General features: G+C 38.1%; 1 protein-coding gene across 2 annotated transcripts in view; it reads left to right on the plus strand.

Annotated features, from left to right (window-relative positions):
* The first annotated feature begins 879 nt into the window (after positions 1-879).
* Positions 880-17528, plus strand: part of EED (embryonic ectoderm development) — a 32997-nt gene continuing 16348 nt past the window's right edge. For both annotated transcript variants that reach the window (XM_045818248.1, XM_045818249.1), the window contains exons 1-6: positions 880-1459; positions 8274-8426; positions 10831-10923; positions 13794-13859; positions 15162-15287; positions 16091-16172. In XM_045818248.1, coding sequence (XP_045674204.1) covers positions 1346-1459; positions 8274-8426; positions 10831-10923; positions 13794-13859; positions 15162-15287; positions 16091-16172 — 634 coding nt within the window. In that variant the 5' untranslated portion in view covers positions 880-1345. The remainder of the gene's footprint in view (positions 1460-8273; positions 8427-10830; positions 10924-13793; positions 13860-15161; positions 15288-16090; positions 16173-17528) is intronic.

Below are 17528 nucleotides of genomic sequence, written 5' to 3' on the forward strand. Positions count from 1 at the left end.
AAAAAGAGAGTCTGTGTGTAGCTGTTGCCGTTTTCCTTTTCCTGTTGCTCATTTGGTTTTGTGGCTTAATGACCCATGTAACAAATCCACCGAGCTCACCAATGTATGTGGTATCTGTCAAGTACCTAAACATGGTCACATTTACAGAGATAAACATTTTGGTGAAGTTTAATAGTTTTGTTGCCTTCCCCTAAAATTTTATTGTATCTGGTGTGCCAAAAAATCGTGTCCGTCGTTTATGCCTCAGACTCATACGAGTTGGAGATGACCATTGCTTTTGGGGCATTGGCGTTGTACAGAGACTTGATAATGCTTTCACAGTTAAAAAACAAAAGAGCACTTTGGGCTATAAATCAGAAACTCTAAAATCATCATTTTAGGATATTCCTACTTAAACCTTACCCAATATTGGCATCAATTGGATGAGGATAATCATTCATTGCAATAAATATTCATCAAGAATTCAGGACGTGTCCATAAAATATAATTTGGTAGCACTTTCATATCCAACCTGAGCTACTGATACCAAATGAAGACTACCTAGTTGAGCAAACAAGACTTCGAGGAGGAGGAGCTTGAAGGAGGCGGGCCCGGGTAACTCAGCGCGAGAATACACCCCCGCGCATGCGTACTTCTTAGGCGGTAACTTCCATTTGCTAGATGGGGGAGGTAAGCGAAAAGCAGTCTACAATTTTCGAATTTCTGGTCTTAACCAAAAATTAAATTGTGAACAGTATTGTGGGTAACTTGAGAGCTTTATCCTCCGAGTTCAAAATTAAGAACAGTTGGCATACACCGTTAACCCAAAAGGTTACTTCTCATATCTTCCCCGTCCCCTGGGACATAGGTGGTCTAGTCCATTCCACAGACTTTCGAGTCCTTGCAGCGGGTCGTTGATCGAAGGATTGGGCTAATTGCGACTGAAACGTCTTTGGAAGGAGGAAGGGGGTGAGGGAGCATCCCTTTGAGTTCCGCCTCTTATTTTTCAAGGCGTTAGTGGGGAAGGGGGGGCGTAGGAAATACTGCCCTCGAGAGCCAACGGATCACACCTCTCCGTGCAAACTGCCCGGAGGGCGGCGGGAAGAGGGCAAGACGGGAGTAAGGAGAGGGAAGGAGCCAGGAAGCCGCGCAGGAGGGCGCGCGCGCGCGCCCCTTTTTCAGCAGTGTGGCGGGGTCGCACGCACGCCCGCCTCGGCGGCTGGGCGCGGTTTGCGACAGTGGGGGAAGCGGTGGAGGTGGCGGCGGCAGTGGCAACTTTGCGGCAAGCTCCGGCCGGGCTTGCTTGACGGCGGTGTGGCGGAGGCCCCGCCCTAGGCGGCAGGAACCTGGAGGGAGGCGGAGGAATATGTCCGAGAGGGAAGTGTCTACAGCCCCGGCGGGAACAGACATGCCTGCGGCCAAGAAGCAAAAGCTGAGCAGCGACGAGAACAGCAACCCGGACCTTTCTGGAGACGAGAATGTGAGTGGATCCTGGAGCAGTCCAGACGGGACTATGTAGTGAAAGTTTTAAATTCTTTTTAAAGTGTAGGAGCGGGGGCGGGCGCGCGGGCTGTTGTGGGGGGAGGGAGAGGTGTCACGCTCGGGAAAACGCGGGCGTGGAAGAGAAAATCGAACTTGTCTCTATGGGGATTTTGAGCTGGAGCAGAGAGCAAGCAAAAACTTGACGGAGTGTGGTTTAGGAGATAGCGCCGAGGGTCTGCTCAGATCCCTTTGCGTGGATGAGGCGTGTTTGGGCCTTTGGGGCATTTGGGGAGAGTGCGGGGCTGAGATTCGGTTGTTTAAAAGGCAAGTTAGAGGTTTTTCTAAAAGTTGGAAGGAGAGGTCAGCGTGCGAAACGGACCGTTTTAAAGGAACTTAGAGACCATGTCACTCCTAGACTCTTACAGACAGCTGGATGGGAAGAGTAGATCTTAATTTAAGGGGTTTTGGTGACTCGTAAAAGGGGGTTTTGTGTCTGCTTCGGTCCTGTCCGTGGAGATGGGGAATGCCGGACAGTCAGCTTTTCTTAAGGAGGAGCCGAATGAAAGGGTCGTCTTCTGACTTGAAGGGGAAAACCACCCTTGAGGGAGGAATGAGAAGGGATAGTTAATTTTTTGTACGTGTTTACTGATAAAGGGGACAACCTAGAAGGTTTTAGGTGACAGTGGTAAAGGTAGGTGTGGGCTCATGGCCTTGCAAGTGTATTGTGTTTTGGAATTAGATTAACAAAACAGCTGTACAATGGATGTACTCCCAACTGTCTTTAGGTGAGATGCCAATAATAACTGAACTGACCATTAATTTTCAGTTTCTTGTTTCAATATATCCAATAAGGTCAGCAAAATGTCTTGACAGTCCATTCAAAGGCAGTAGTCAAAAATGTGAACCCCTTTTCATGCTTATATGGCAATGACATCTGAATATCTTTAAAAAACCTTTCAAGTGTTAAAGGAGAGTGGTGTAAATTCTTCATTTTCTCACATTGGTTAGTTTTAGGAATAAATAGATCATCTTACACATCCAGTTCTTAAATTCTACACCTCCCTACATCACTGATTGAAGCATATACATATATATATATATATATATATATATATGGTATGGTGTCATGACCAAAATTTTCACTGAAGAGGTGGGGAAAAGAACTCGTTGTAGATAGAAGAAAGATATTTAGGGGCTTGTCAGTTTGGAATTTGGACATAAAATTTCTGGAAGCTTAGTAGTTGAATGGTACTTTAAATCTCTTTTTTTTTTCTGTTTGTTCTTCCCAATCTCATTATATATATACTGTATAAATAACTTTTTTTACTTTTTTGTTCCAGTTGTTGGAGTCTGTTTTATTTCTGCCTTAAATTTCTTTAGGCAGATTAGGTTAGTAATAGGGGCACAGTATGGCTCCAAATGTTAGGTTAAAAATCTTCACCCTACTACTTACTGGATGCTAGACCTTGAGCAAGGCTAGTTGCCTCAGTTTCTTAATTTTAAGAATGGAGATAATAATGGTATTTACCTTCAGGAGCATTTGTAAGGATTAAGTGAATGTGCTTGAAGCTTGCCTCGTAGTAAATACTGTTTCAGTGTTACTTAATTACTGTTACTTATTTCGTGATCACATAGTGTAAATTGATGTTTTTGACCCTTCCACATATTAAATAATGCAGAAATGTAATGAAAATACCAGTAATTTAGACTGAGGATATTTTCAGGAGACCAAATAAATTGAAAGCCTACTTTCATTTTGCAGCCTCTTAGGGAATATATTTGCACATAAAGCTATTCACAAGCAAATGATGGGATTAAGCCACTGTTTTGGTCCCTCCATCCTGATGGGAACTTGAACCTTTTTTGTTTTCTTGGACACCTTAATGAATCCTGTGAAGCCTTCTCAGAATATCATTTTTTAATGTATAAAATACAGTGAAAAGGTTACAAACAAAATTAATGATAAAATCATAAAATGTTATAATAATGCTGAGATTTGTTTTAATAAAATATTTTTCTAATTTTTTAGATTTATAGTAAATATTTTTTTATCAAATCAAAACAAACATTTTTTTCTGTCACAACTACTCTGAGCCTTATTCTCTCTACCACACCCTCTGGTTTTGCTGGATTTCTCACTTATTTTTTTTTTAATTGAGTTTATCGGGTAACATTGAATAAAACCATACAGATTTCAAGTGTACAACTCAAATATCTGCACACTTCATTGTGAGACCATCGCCCAAAGCCAAATCTCTTTTTGTTCACCTTTATCCCCACTTTGCTCTCCCTACACCGCCTGCCTTCCCTCTGGCTATCACCACACTGTGTTCGTATTCTGTGTTATATGTTTTTTGCTTAAGTGCTTCTTTTTTATTTTTTATTTAATTTTTATTGTTTTTTTTTTTTTTTTCCGTTTAATCCCCTTATACCCTCCTCCACCCAGCAATCACACTGTTGTCAATGTGCTTAAGTGCTTCTTTATTAGCACAATAAGTAACTAGATGTAGCAGCAGGTCTGATAGTTATGGTGGGCATAGACAATTTTCTGAGGTATACAACAACTATAAAGTGATATAACAATGAATACCAAGTTTTCATTGGTGAGACTAACTCCTACAGTAATATCAGCATGTATGTTACTTGCCTGTAATAGAAGGAAGGACTAAATTTCAGGTAAAGGTGGTGAAAACTAAAATGCTTCTTTTTGGCCATTTCAATTCACAGGCTCTCTTAATTTATCCATGGACCCCAGATTTAGGACATAGGTTAAGGGAAAGCGGTAAAGGAAGGGAATAGAAACCCCTATAAAAATAAGTTTAGAAAAAGCTAACAAGGGCAGTGGTTTTACTCTTGAGGGAGCTGAATAATGACAAGAAGGCCAAAAGCAAGTGGAGAAAGGATGGTGTTTCTGAGTTGGAATTAAAGTAGCCTGAGCAGTTGGTACTAAAGATTTTATTTATTTATTTTTTAGCAAGAGAGGAAGGGAGGGGAAAAGAGGGAGACAAACATCTATTGGTTGCCACTTGCACACCCCCAACTGGGGACCTGGCCTGTCCTGGCCCACAGCCTAGGCATGAGTGCTGACCAGAATCGAACCTAAAAGAGGAAAAAAATGTAATGTCCCCTATTATTGACAGTGTTTTGTGTGGCTTCTTGATTAGCAGTTTTATTATTTCATTTCTCTAGTGTTAGATAATTTTCACAAAAAGGTAAGTGAATACATTTTTTACTTAATTTTTAAAGATTTTATTTATTTACTTTTAAAGAGAGGGGGAGAAACATCAATGTGTGAGAGACATATGGATCGATTGATTGCCTCTTGCAAGCCCCCAGCTGGGGACCTGGTCTGCAACCTAGGCATGTGCCAAGACTGAGAATCAAATCCGTGACCTTTCAGTTCCCCCAGAGTGACACTCGGTTTCACGGGGCACACCAGCCAAGATTTTATTTATTCATTTTTTAGAGAGAGGGGAAGAGAGGGAGAGAAACATCTATGTGCAAGAAACACATCAATTGATCAGTTGCTTCTGGCATGCCCCCAACTGGGGACCTGACCCACAGCCTAAGCATGTGCCTGACTGGGAATCAAACCTGTGACTTTTTTTCAGTTCGCAGGCCAGCACTCAGCCCACTGAGCCACACCAGCCAGGGCATGCATGCATTTTTTTTTTAATCATGTTTTAGAGAGAGGGGAAGGGAGAAATAAAGAAACATTGATTTGTTGTTGTTCTTATTTATGCATTCATTGGTTGATGCTTGTATGTGCCCTGACCTGAGATCAGACCTGCAACCTTGGTGTATTAAGGCTCTTACCAACTGAGCTACCTGGCCAGAGCAACATGTTAAACATTGGTTTTTAAGATTTTATTTATTTACTTTCAGAGAGAGGGGAAAGAGAGGGAGAGAAACGTCAACACGTGAAAGATAGATATATCTCTCGCACATTGATAGGTTGCTTCTGACATGCTCCCAAATGGGGACTTGGCCCACAACCCAGGCATGTGCCCTGACTGGGGATTGAACCAGTAACCTTTAGGTTCACAGGCTGGCACTCAATTCACTGAGCTCACCAGCCAGGGCTAAACATTTTATTTTACTCATGTGAGGGAACTGGGCAAGTATTAAGTCCAACAGTACAGATTTATAAGGATTAAAACAACGTTGAAGTGACATTGCAAATGGAGACAAAAACTTTTGTTTCAGAGGAGAAGGGAAGACATTTTGAACCTCCTCTTTAAAGACAGAATAATTAGCACTGTTATCTACAACTTGGAAAAGATATAAGGCTGTTGAAGGGCAACTAAGAGGGCTGTAATCTGGTAACATGGAAGAATGTCCTATAGGTAATGCATAGTTTTCCATTGAAACCCAAAATAGTTTTCTGTGGGGGAGCTCTGCCCACAGGGCCCCTCCTCCCCACCGGCCATCATGGATGAGAATAAGTCTACCAAGACATGATCTGCTTGGGGAGGAAAGGTGGCCTATCTCTCAAAGGAGAAGGGCCAGGAGCCTGTTCCTCGATGGCCTTTTGTTGGGTTCATTTGCACAAGAATACAGGTAAAAGTCATTAATCATTGTCAGGCAATAAGGATCAAACAATAGATAGCAAAGAACTCTGAGGGCCTATTTTGAGTCAGGGTCAGATGGCTAAAGAGCTATAAAACTTTGAGGAACAAACTTACTTCTTGCTTGGACCCTTATCATTTAATTGAGAGCATTCTAAACAAAGCAGGTTTCACAGGATTTTACATATTCTTTCTTAGGCCTGATTGCCCAGGGAAGTGGCCCTTTCCAGCACAGGGCTGCACCACCCTCTGTCATTGTTTCAGACTTAGGTGGAGCAAGGGAAGTAAGGCAGCCAAGAGATTAGGAGACTTCTCACAGACAGAATGAGGACTCAGGCTTTGTCAAAGCCGAGGGAGGAGGGTCCATCACCCCCTTTTGCTGTAGCCCCCAAAGTCCTTCCTTGGGGGCCTTCCACGTGATCGTGCCTGTCTTCAGTCATTCCCCCCTTGGGGAATCTTGCCCGTCATTGGCTAACCAACCAAGCAGTAGGGGCCAGGTGTGGATGAAGAAAAGGGGAGCAGAAGCGGTGCTCCTGCCAGGGAGATAAGCTTTTGTCTCCTTAGTGGCTTACAGTCCAAGGTCTCTCCCTCAGCCTTTGCCTTGGTGGGGGGTTACAGCTTCTGAAACCAGGCAGGGTGGTTCCCAACAGTTTTCTACACTAGATTTTAACTGTGTAAATACAACTGAAATGTGGGAGAAATTGGGAGAGAGGAAAATGGTAATTTCAGCCTAGGAATTGAACTTAAAAGTTCTACTTTTTTATATCTGTAAAGGCTGATTATACTTACATTAAAGTACAATTCAAGTTTTTATTAAGCACTCACTGTGCAATCTTTCCACTTCATTCCTTTTCCTTTCACCCCAGATAATCAGTATATTCCATAATAACTATATTTAAAATGCATGTCATTTTGGGAGGAACCATTTCAGTTTTGCAAACCACCCCCAAGAACTACTGTATAATACCTTTTAGTTTCTAAGTGAAATTTTAATATACTTTTTGACATTCTGGTTAATTTTACCCTTTACAGTATAAAACCAGCTTTAGAAAGCAATAATTTAGAAATATCCCCTAAGGTAGTGGTTCCTAGACTGTGTTCTCATAGACATTTAATATGCACTCCGGGAAAAAAGATTTCCTGTGGAATGTATTTAGAAACTACTGCCCTAAGGTGATAGGTTTAAATAAATCTCTATTCCTAAGAACACCTTGGAATATGTAATCAAAGGAGGTAGTGAAATCTTCTTCTGAGATGAGTGGGCCATTAATATACACCAAGAACTGGAGATTAGGTATAAATTAGTTGAATCTTCAAGGTTTTCTCCTGCCATTCCTTGATTTAGAAGGAACTTACTTGGTAAGAGTTTCTGGAGTTCTAACATATAGGGTGGGGCAAAAGCAGATTTACAGTTGAGTACTATGTAAAACATTTTATTCTTGTATCATTATTAATTATTGTATTGTTTTCCATAAGAACAACTCTAAACCTATTTATTTTATTATTTTAGAGCTATGAATCAAATTTCACTGTACAGTATATGTAGGGTTTTTTTAAATTTTTGAATGGTTTGTATTATAAATAAGCATAATTTGAATAACAGGATTTTCAGAAACTAGATCTAAAGCTGGAAGTAATAATACTACAGCTTCAGATGGCCACTCCCTTTTCCTAAGGCTCAAAACTGAGCAACAGTCAAGTAAATATATTGTAAATAAGACACACAGTTAAGACAGCTTTAGGAGTCCTACCCGTGGGTTTGAACTCCAGCAACCCTAACATGCAAAAGACTCTTAGGCTCTCTTTTTTGTCATTGTTTTTCTGTTTGTATTTAGTTCTCTTTCTGTTTGTTTTATTTCCTCTTACTTAAACTTTCTTGCACTTCTTATTTTATTTTTTAATCTTTTCGGAGATTTTATTTATTTTTAGCGAGAGGTGAAGGAGCGAGAAAAAGAGGGAGAGAAACATCAATGTGTGGTTTCCTCTCGTTTGTGCCTTCAACTGGGGACCTGGCCTGCAACTCAGGCATGTGCCCTGACTGGGAATCAAACCAGCAACCTTTCGATTTGCTGGCTGACACTCAGTCCACAGAGCCACACCAGCTAGGGCAGCGTCTCTTTAACTTCTTATCTAACGGTACCTTCTGTGAAGAGCTAAAAAAGACCAGTGTGTCGTTGTAAAGTCATTTGCTGCCAAATTACAATATTGCTGTTTCGTGTAATTTTTTCTCACTTATGCCTACAGGATGATGCTGTCAGTATTGAAAGTGGTACAAACACTGAACGCCCTGATACACCTACAAACACGCCAAATGCACCTGGAAGAAAAAGTTGGGGAAAGGGAAAATGGAAGTCAAAGAAATGCAAATATTCTTTTAAATGTGTAAATAGTCTCAAGGTAATGTGCAGAATACAAATCCTGTTGGCTGAATACTAGGCTGCAGAATTATTTATTAGTGGTAATGTTTTTATGCTCAAGATACTCTGTCAAGTTAAAAACATTTTAAAATTATAGTACTTTGAAATTTTGATTTTGTAGTGCAGATTGAATACTGCATAGTTATAATCCATTCTACATTTGTTTAGCTTTTTTTGTTTTGTCTCAAATGGGTAAAAACACAAGCTACTTTCAGGTACCTGTTACTAAAGAGAACTCATTGACTTTGAGATAGCATAAATTGAAAGAGTTGCCTTAGTTTCTGCAGTTTAAAAAAAAATCTTGTTAAAAATGTTTTTTAAAGATTTTGTTTATTTACTTAGAAGAGAAACATCAATGTGTGAGAGAGACATCGATCTATCTGTTGCCTCTCGCATGTCCCCTACTGGGGCTCTGGACCCCAACCCAGGCATGTGCCCTGACTGGGAATCAAACTGGTGACCTTTTGGTTCTCAGGCCGGCATTCAATCCACTGAGCCACACTAGCCAGGGCTTATCTTTTGTTTTATTTGTAATTGTTTTAAAGGAAAATGGTGTAAGTTTTTTAAAAATTGTTTTTTAATTTCTTACTGATTTTAGAGAGGGGAAAACATTAATTTGTTGTTGCACTTTTTAAAAAAAGATTTTATTATTTTTAAAGAGAGGGGAAAGGAAGGAGAAAAATATCTATGTGTGGTCACCTCTCACGTACCCGCCTATTGGGGACCTGGCCCACAACCCAGGCATATTCCCCTGACTGGGAATTGAACCAGTGACCCTTTGGTTCACAGACCTGTGCTCAGTCTACTGAGCTGTGCCAGCCAGGTTGAAACACTGATCTGTTGATTGGTTGCTTCTCCCAGGCACACAACTGGAGACCTGGCCCACAACCCAGGCATGTGCCCTGACAGAATGAAACCACGACCTTTTGGTTTCCTGTACACCCATTCCACTGAGCCACACCAGTCAGGGCTGTTCCATTTATTTATGCATTGATTGTTGTTTCTCGATCCCTGATGAGGGAACAAACCCACAACCTTGGTTTATCTGATGATTCTCTACCACCGACCTACCCAACCAGAGCCTTTAAAAATTGTTGACTATTCAATATTTGTAGAAAACAAGTAATTGGGGTTATTTAAATTACTCCTTCCTCATTTATAAAAGGGATTACTGCTATTTATTTAAAATATTTTTCTTTACATATGTTCATTTTTGTTGTAAATTTGGAGTTATTGTCCTTAATGCTGAACAGAACTTTGCATTACATTATCTTATACATATGTAAGTTAGAATCTATTCTAAACATACAAGGATACTTTCAGGTAAAGTCTTCAGAAAGCATAAACAACTATGAGTATGTGCAAATTATTTGTGTAACAAAATTCATTGTTCAGTGTGTCAAATTATACTCTTAAAGGAAGGGGATAAATCTCAGTATATATTTTTTGAAAGGTAAAGTGTTATGGTTTCATGTTAAATTTTAATTATATCAACCTATTTTTAGATAGTGTGTCTGGAAGGTTGCTTTAAGTGTCAGTTAAATATTTTGATTAAATATTTCAAAGCTTAAAGCTATGGCCTTTCAAAGGGTAAGAAGTGAAAGTTGTTAGACTTTTAAAGTGGAAACAGTATCTTTAAGTGAAATGAAAGTTACTGTTATGCCAAGAGATTGCCAATAAAATCCTGAGATTGGAAAATAACTGAACAGAAGTGAGTACTTTTTTGTATACACCTCCTTATATCCAGCCTCCTGGTAGCTGAAGGTGTAGTCCATTGTCTTCTCTGGCCTCCACTGTTCAATTACCAAACTTGTTTATTACAGAACTTGGGATTTTTTTCTTTTAGGACTCAAATTTAAGGTTATTTAAAACTGTTTTTATAGCACTAATGGAAAGCAATGATTTTAGTGGTGTCTGACATGTTTCATTTTACAAGGGAAAAATTAAACCTAATAAAGTTTAGCCAGTGCTAGAGAATCTGTAGCAACTCTTACTTAGGTCACTTGTTAGTTTCCAATTTCAGAAAAATAAATTGTGTTCTTACGTCCTGAGAAATGCATCTGCCACAATAATCCAGTTTTGATTTAGAAAAATATGGTTGAATATAAGAAAATAGAAGGCAAATATCTATTTTCATAGATCAGTGCTTGTTACCTAACTTCTGATTTAAGCCTTTGACTATTATAAATTTTATCATATACTGATATTTTAAATTTGAAAACTGGACAAATGGATATTTTCAGAGTCAAAAGTCAGTTTATGTGTTCTATCACAAAACAGTGGCTTCCATTTTTGAAAACTGTTGTAAGGGGGATGGCCAGTTTACTACCACTTTTTGGTTTCTAAAATATATTGATTTTTCTTATTTCATGGTTATTTTATAGGAGGATCATAATCAGCCATTGTTTGGAGTTCAGTTCAACTGGCACAGTAAAGAAGGGGATCCACTAGTGTTTGCAACTGTGGGAAGCAACAGAGTGAGTATTAAGGGATCTGTTTGACATTTGGTTAGATTATCACAGTAGATTCTGGTGTTAATGTAATAACTGTAATGATTTTTTTAAAGGGTACTTCTTATTTTTAAATTTTATTTATTGATTGATTTTAGAGAGAGAGAGAAACAGCCACTTCATTTATGCATTCATTGGTTGATTTCTTGTATGTGCCCTGACTGGAGATTGAACTTGCAACCTTGGCGTATTGGGATGATACTGTAACCAGCTAACCTACCTGGCCAGGGCTTAACAGTAATGATTTTGAGATAAATTTTGTGGACATAGCCAGTTGGGCATTATTATTATTCCTCTCTGTAAGAATGAAGCATTCTATATGTTGTCTAATTAAACCTAAAATTCATGACTGAAAAATACATCTTTATTTTACATATTATTTATTCCCAGTTGTTCACAAAACAGGTTTCTCTTTATACTTTGTGTTAATAATTTGTTTTTGAGTTGTTAAAAGAATTGACATTGCTCTTTTGGAAGTGACTGTAATAACTTGTCATTCTAATTTGCACAAGAAGTCTGATTTCTTAATCCTCTATATAAATGCAAAGCATAAATCCAGTGAATATACGTAGTAATTATTGAAAGTATTTTAATTATTTGCAGTAAACATTTGATTTGTTTTATTTGAGGAAGCCAAGAGTTATCTTGAACTGAGAAAAGTACATGGAAAAATAGCATGCTGGCCACTTTTTTCTTTAACCGTGTTGTGCATTTATTTATTTATTTATTACTTTATTTACTTATTTTAAAGTGAGGGAGGAAAAGAGGGAGAGAAACATTGATCGGCTGCCTCTAGTACACACCCCACCCAGGGACTGGATTCACAATCCTGGCATGTGCCCTGATCAGGAATTGAACCAGTGACCTGTCACTTTGCAGTACGATGCCTAACCAACTGATCCACACTGGTCAGGGTGCTAGGCACATTTTTAATGTAAATCCTTGTTTAACTTTTTAGTTGAACCAGGGGCTTAGCATGTGGATTCTAAGATTTATTCGTTCATTTAATTTACTTGTAAATAAGTGGAGAACAGGAGACTTTCTAAGTGCTTTCTAGAGAGTCTCAGGAGTTTTCTATTAAATTGAAATCACTTAAGGGAAAAATTGTTCTAAGTTTTTATTAGGTAACATTCTGGGTGTTCATCAGTATTCTAGTAGGTGGAAGGAGGAATAATGTGGAACTAGATTGTTGTATTCAGAAGAGAAAGATGGGAGAATGGACTAGTTTGAATATGGGTTGACAACAAATACAAGTTACTTCATCTACCTTCAGGTCAAGAGGGAAAGTGAGGTGAATCTGAGAAATGTCCCATAAGTTATTTAGTAGAGTAAAATAAAATATTATGCTGCTTTAGTATTGTGCTTAAGTTCTTAAAGAAATAAAAGAACATAGCCAAGGCTGGTGTGGCTCAGTGGATTGAGTGCCGGCCTATGAAACAAAAGGTCACCAGGTCCATTCCTAATCAGGGTACATGTCTGGTTTGGGAAGCATGTGAGGAGCAACATTGTACCTCTTACACATTGATGTTTCTCTCCCTCTCTTTCTCCCTCCCTTCCCCTCTCTAAAAAAAGTAAATAAAAACATTTGAACAAAAAAAGAAATAAGAGAATGTGACCTTTTTTTTAAAGATTTTATTTATTTTTAGAGCAAGGGAAAGAGAGGAGAGAAACGTCAGTATGTCCTTGGCTCTCGTGAGCCATCCACTGGGGACCTGGCCCACAACCCAGGCATGTGCTCTGACTTTGGTTCAGGCCAGCACTCAATCCATTGAGCCACATTAGGCAGGGCAAGAGGATGTAATTTTTAATGTGCACCATTTCCTATTGTCTGTGGTGAATTTTTAATGCACAGTTTCTTTGTCTAATGGCCACCGTAATGGGAAGGCATTTTCAGACCAAAAGAGGATGCAGAATTAATAGAATGAAACAATTTATTATAGGGTAATTTACTTATGGGAAGATTGGGCCTGAGTAGACAGACTGCCCAGTTTTGAACAATTCTCCACTAAAGACTCCTATTTCTGTACTGTTTTTATAATACAACTCAGGTACTGTTAATTGCAAGACAGAGGGACAAAGAATGCAGTAGCACCTGTGCCCATACTTCCCGGTGGTCAATACTGTCACCAGTTTGATATTCATCCTGGCCATTACTAACAAAAGTATTAGGGTTACATTTTAAGGAACACAGACAGTCATTAACTGGAAAGCCTTCATATGCTTACTAAGGACATTGAGGTTAGTCAAAGGTCACAGTATAAATGACGGGGATGGGTTTTGTTTATATCTACATAGGTGTAGATATAGGCGTATATACACCTATATTTGTTTCCCTTTTTTTTTTAATTGAATTTATTGAGGTGACATTGGTTCACAGAATGTTTTTTCTTAGTGTTGATATTCTGTTCTCAATCAAAATTAACTTGCTAAAAGGGAGTTAGTATTACAATATTTAATATATTCTGGAAATTATGTAATGCTTTAGACTTTATAATGTCTTCCTTAAATTAAAGGAGCTATTTTCTTTTGCTTTTTGCTTTAAGAGGAAGAGGAAGGGAAGGAAAAAGGTGGAGAGAAACATCTATTGGTTGCCTCTTGTATATGCCCTGACCAGGAACCAAATCCACAATCTAGGCCTGTGCCCTGACCGGGTGTCCTTTTGTTTTGCAGGATTATGCCCAGCCAACTGAGTCATAGTAGTTAGTGCTTAAAGGAGCTATTTTAAAGGAATAGTTTCTGTAGTATCTTAAAGATACAGTTGTGACTAAAATATGTTTAAAAGCTAAAAATGTGTTTCTGTGTTTGAGATAAAATTTATTGTATTTTGTTTTCATTAGGTTACTTTATATGAATGTCACTCACAAGGAGAAATCCGGCTATTGCAATCCTATGTAGATGCTGATGTATCCTTTCCTGAGTTTTCAATATCTTTGGGTAAAGAAATTGACTTTTCATAAGTACACTGAACCTTTTCTAAATTAATTAGGCCCCTAAAGTTATATTGTTCTTTCTTAACCTTAACTAATGCTGTTCCTTCACAGCCATCCAGGAAATTTCTGGTATCTAGTTATCTAGTTTTCCTAATCTCTAGAAATTCACTGTAGAGTAGATATAAGGGAGGATGGTACAGGTGGCTAGAGTTGAGTGTTGGAAATCCAGTAACAGACAAATGTTGAAAGAGTAGCTAAAAAACCTCCTGTTTTCTTGTTTTGTTTTCAGATTATAAGAGAAAGTTTATTCAGAAAGTTGCAGAGGTAGTAGAAGTGAGCCAGGAGGTCTCTATAGGCTCAGAAAACAGGGTACAGAAGCAGAAGAAGGGCCCTTGGCCCTTAGGAAAGGGAATGCCAAAGGTTACACACCTGGGAGGAAGAAGAGGGGGCAGGGAAAGGCATGGGCGTACTTCTGGGAGTTTTTTTGCTTGTTTTACCTTGTCTAGAATGGTATCATTTCAGAGTAGTTACATTGATGAACTTGGGTTGATCAGAAGCTAGCACTGGAGGTCATATCAAGTATTTGATCCACAAAGCCCACAGGGAAAAAACACACATGTCCAGTTTGTTTAGGAAACAAAATATTGCAAAACATGAGTTCATAAAGAAAAAGATTAAAAAAGCCAAAGGGTTGGATGAAAAATAAGATGTTCCATCTAGATCTATTTGAAAACTTAGCAAACAAGAAAAGACGAGGACTTTCAGTCTTTCCTAGATAATATGGAATGAAGTGACCTGCAGCCATATTGTGAAGGTCTCACAGAGGAAAAAGTGGAAAACTGAATAGTTAATCATCTTTGTTTAGAGGCACATAGTTAGAAGTATTAGCATAGAGCAAAAGTCTGCAAAGAATAGGCCCTGGGGCTGGCCATCTGTTTGTTTTTGGTTTCTTAATTGAGGTAATGGGCTACCCACCTGTTCGTGTAAATCAGATTTTGTTTGGACACAGCCATCTCTTACATATTGTCTAGCTGCTTTCAAAACAGTTATGCAAACAGCTAAATAGTAATCAAAATTGAGTGGAAGACTGGTTTTGTTTGATCATTTGATAGAGATTTTAAACCTAAAAGTCACCATTGTTTAAATCTAGTGGTGCAAAGAATAAGAACTTCTGTGTCAAAACTCTAGCAGTTCTTTGGAGGATTCCATGTATTGTAATCGTTGACCTGTTTACTTATCAAAAACAAATTATATTTCTTAACCAGCATTTTGTAGGCTGATGAAAACTTTTATACTTGTGCATGGACATATGATAGCAATACAAGCCATCCTCTGCTGGCTGTGGCTGGATCTAGAGGCATAATCAGGATAATTAATCCCATAACAATGCAGTGCATAAAGGTGGGTTTTCTGGTTAAATTTACATCTGCTTTCTTTTGAATGCAGATCTGTGAAAACATGTCATGTTGAATTTAAAACTAAAGGAATTAAGTGACTACAATTTCTAATTTAATTTGTACTTTGCTTATTTCATCCTTTAGACGAGTCTTAATCATTTAAAAAATTTGTTGATTGATTTGAAAGAGGGAGAAAGGAGGAGAGAAAGAGCAACATTAATCTGTTCCATTTATTTATGCATTCATTGGTTGATTCTTGTATGTGCCCTGACTGGGGATGGAACCCGCAATTTTGGGGAATGTGATGACACTCTAACATCTGTGCTACCCGACCAGGGCAGTTTGCATAAATTTTTTTCCTTCTGCCTTGCCTTATTTTTAGAACCTCTAAATGAATAATAATAGAAGAGTGAGTCCATCTTTCAAGACATGCTAACTAGTATTAAAAGATTGGAAGTTGATACTAAGTGTTATGTGTCACTTTAAAAGTTTTTTTTACCCCAAGGACACAGAATTACCTGAGAATCTTTCAAATCTTTGCCTTGCCTCTGCTAATCCAATCAGATTAGATTATCTGCATGTGGGATTTGAGCATCTTGTTATTTTTTTCTTCAGGTTTGTTGGGTGATTTAATATGTAGCCAAGGTTGAGAACCATTACTTTAAGTGAAACTTTTTTCATTCTCTTAGCATTAATGAAAAACAATTTATAATCATTTTTCTTAGCAAAGATTTGCTTACAGATTAGCTATTTTACAATAGAATTTTATTTTTATATGAAAGCTGATATGTTTTAAATTTATTATAGCACTATGTTGGCCATGGAAATGCTATTAATGAGCTGAAATTCCACCCAAGAGATCCAAATCTTCTCCTTTCAGTCAGTAAAGGTAAGAGAAGGGAATGGTTACTTTTTGTTTTAAGGGACAAACTGTTCTAAGGTGAAAAAGCCATATTTAAAAGTAATTTAGAACAGTAAGTTTTAATACCAAAAAAAAAAAATCATAGGCTACATTAGCATCCCCAGACCAAGAATTGGGGAAAGGAACCATGAAATACACTGTGATATCATATAGAAATAAAATAATTGGTACTGAGGGTTAGTTTTGTTTCCATTATTTGCTGTATTGCATTTCAAAGATAGGTTTGCAACTATCACTCTCTCCAGTAATAAAATAAATAATGCATCTGAAAATCCTTATTGCGTTTATATATAAAAGCTTTTGTTTTACAAAGGATTCCCTTTAGAATTTCTTAAAAAGCAAAGTTCTACAGAATAAGCTCTTTGAGATATTTTTCATATATTTAGCATTGCTTCTCTGTATTCCTATATCAGCATTATAAGTTTATTCTGATTCAGACAGGCTTCTTAATTTTTTCTGAGCTCTCTGAAATGATTTGGGTTGTTATTGCTACATTCTGTTCTTGATTGTCCTTTCTCTTCTAAATTATTACTCTAGTCAAGTTTCTTTTCTTTATTTTTAATTTTTAATTATTGATTTTAGAGGGAGAGGAAGGTGGGGAGAGAGACATCGGTTTATTATTCCACTTATTTATGCATTCATCGGTTGATTCACAAGAATCACAACTGCACCCCGACCAGGGATTGAACCCACAATCTTGGCGTATGGGATGACACTCTAACCAACTGAGCTACTGGGCCAAGGCCTCATTTATTTTCCAAAAGGCTTGCCATATATATAACCCCTCCTCTCCAGTCTGTTCAAATTAAAACTCTTAGGAAATTATTTATTTTTGGAAATTGACACCTAAGAACTGATAACTTTAAAAAAAAAGATTTTATTTATATTTAGAGAGAGACGAAGGGAAGAAGAAAGAAAAACATCATTCAGCTGCCTCTTGCACATGGCCCTCACACCAGGCATGTGCCCTGACCCAGAATCTAACTGGTGACCTTTCACTTGGTGAGACGCCAACCAACTGAACTACCCTGTTCAGGGCCTGATAACTTTCTTGATAACAGTAGTTGGGGTTGGGTATTATTTTACAAGTGATAGAGGCTATAATACCTCATTTGTTCTAAATATTCTAACTTTTAACCCTGTTCTTCCAGTGTGTCAGTAAGAGCATTTTTCAATCAGCTTTTCAACTAAATAGGAATTTTGCTGCACAGAAAACCACCATGAAAGTGAAAGAACTAACCTACAAAATAGGAGAAAATTTTTTAAAGATTTTATTTATTTATTTTTAGAGAGAGGGGAAGGGAAGGAGAAAGAGAGGGAGAG

This window comes from Phyllostomus hastatus, unplaced genomic scaffold, assembly GCF_019186645.2.
Source record: "Phyllostomus hastatus isolate PE091 unplaced genomic scaffold, TTU_PhHast_1.1 phas_scaffold_317, whole genome shotgun sequence".
Lineage (NCBI taxonomy): Eukaryota > Metazoa > Chordata > Mammalia > Chiroptera > Phyllostomidae > Phyllostomus > Phyllostomus hastatus.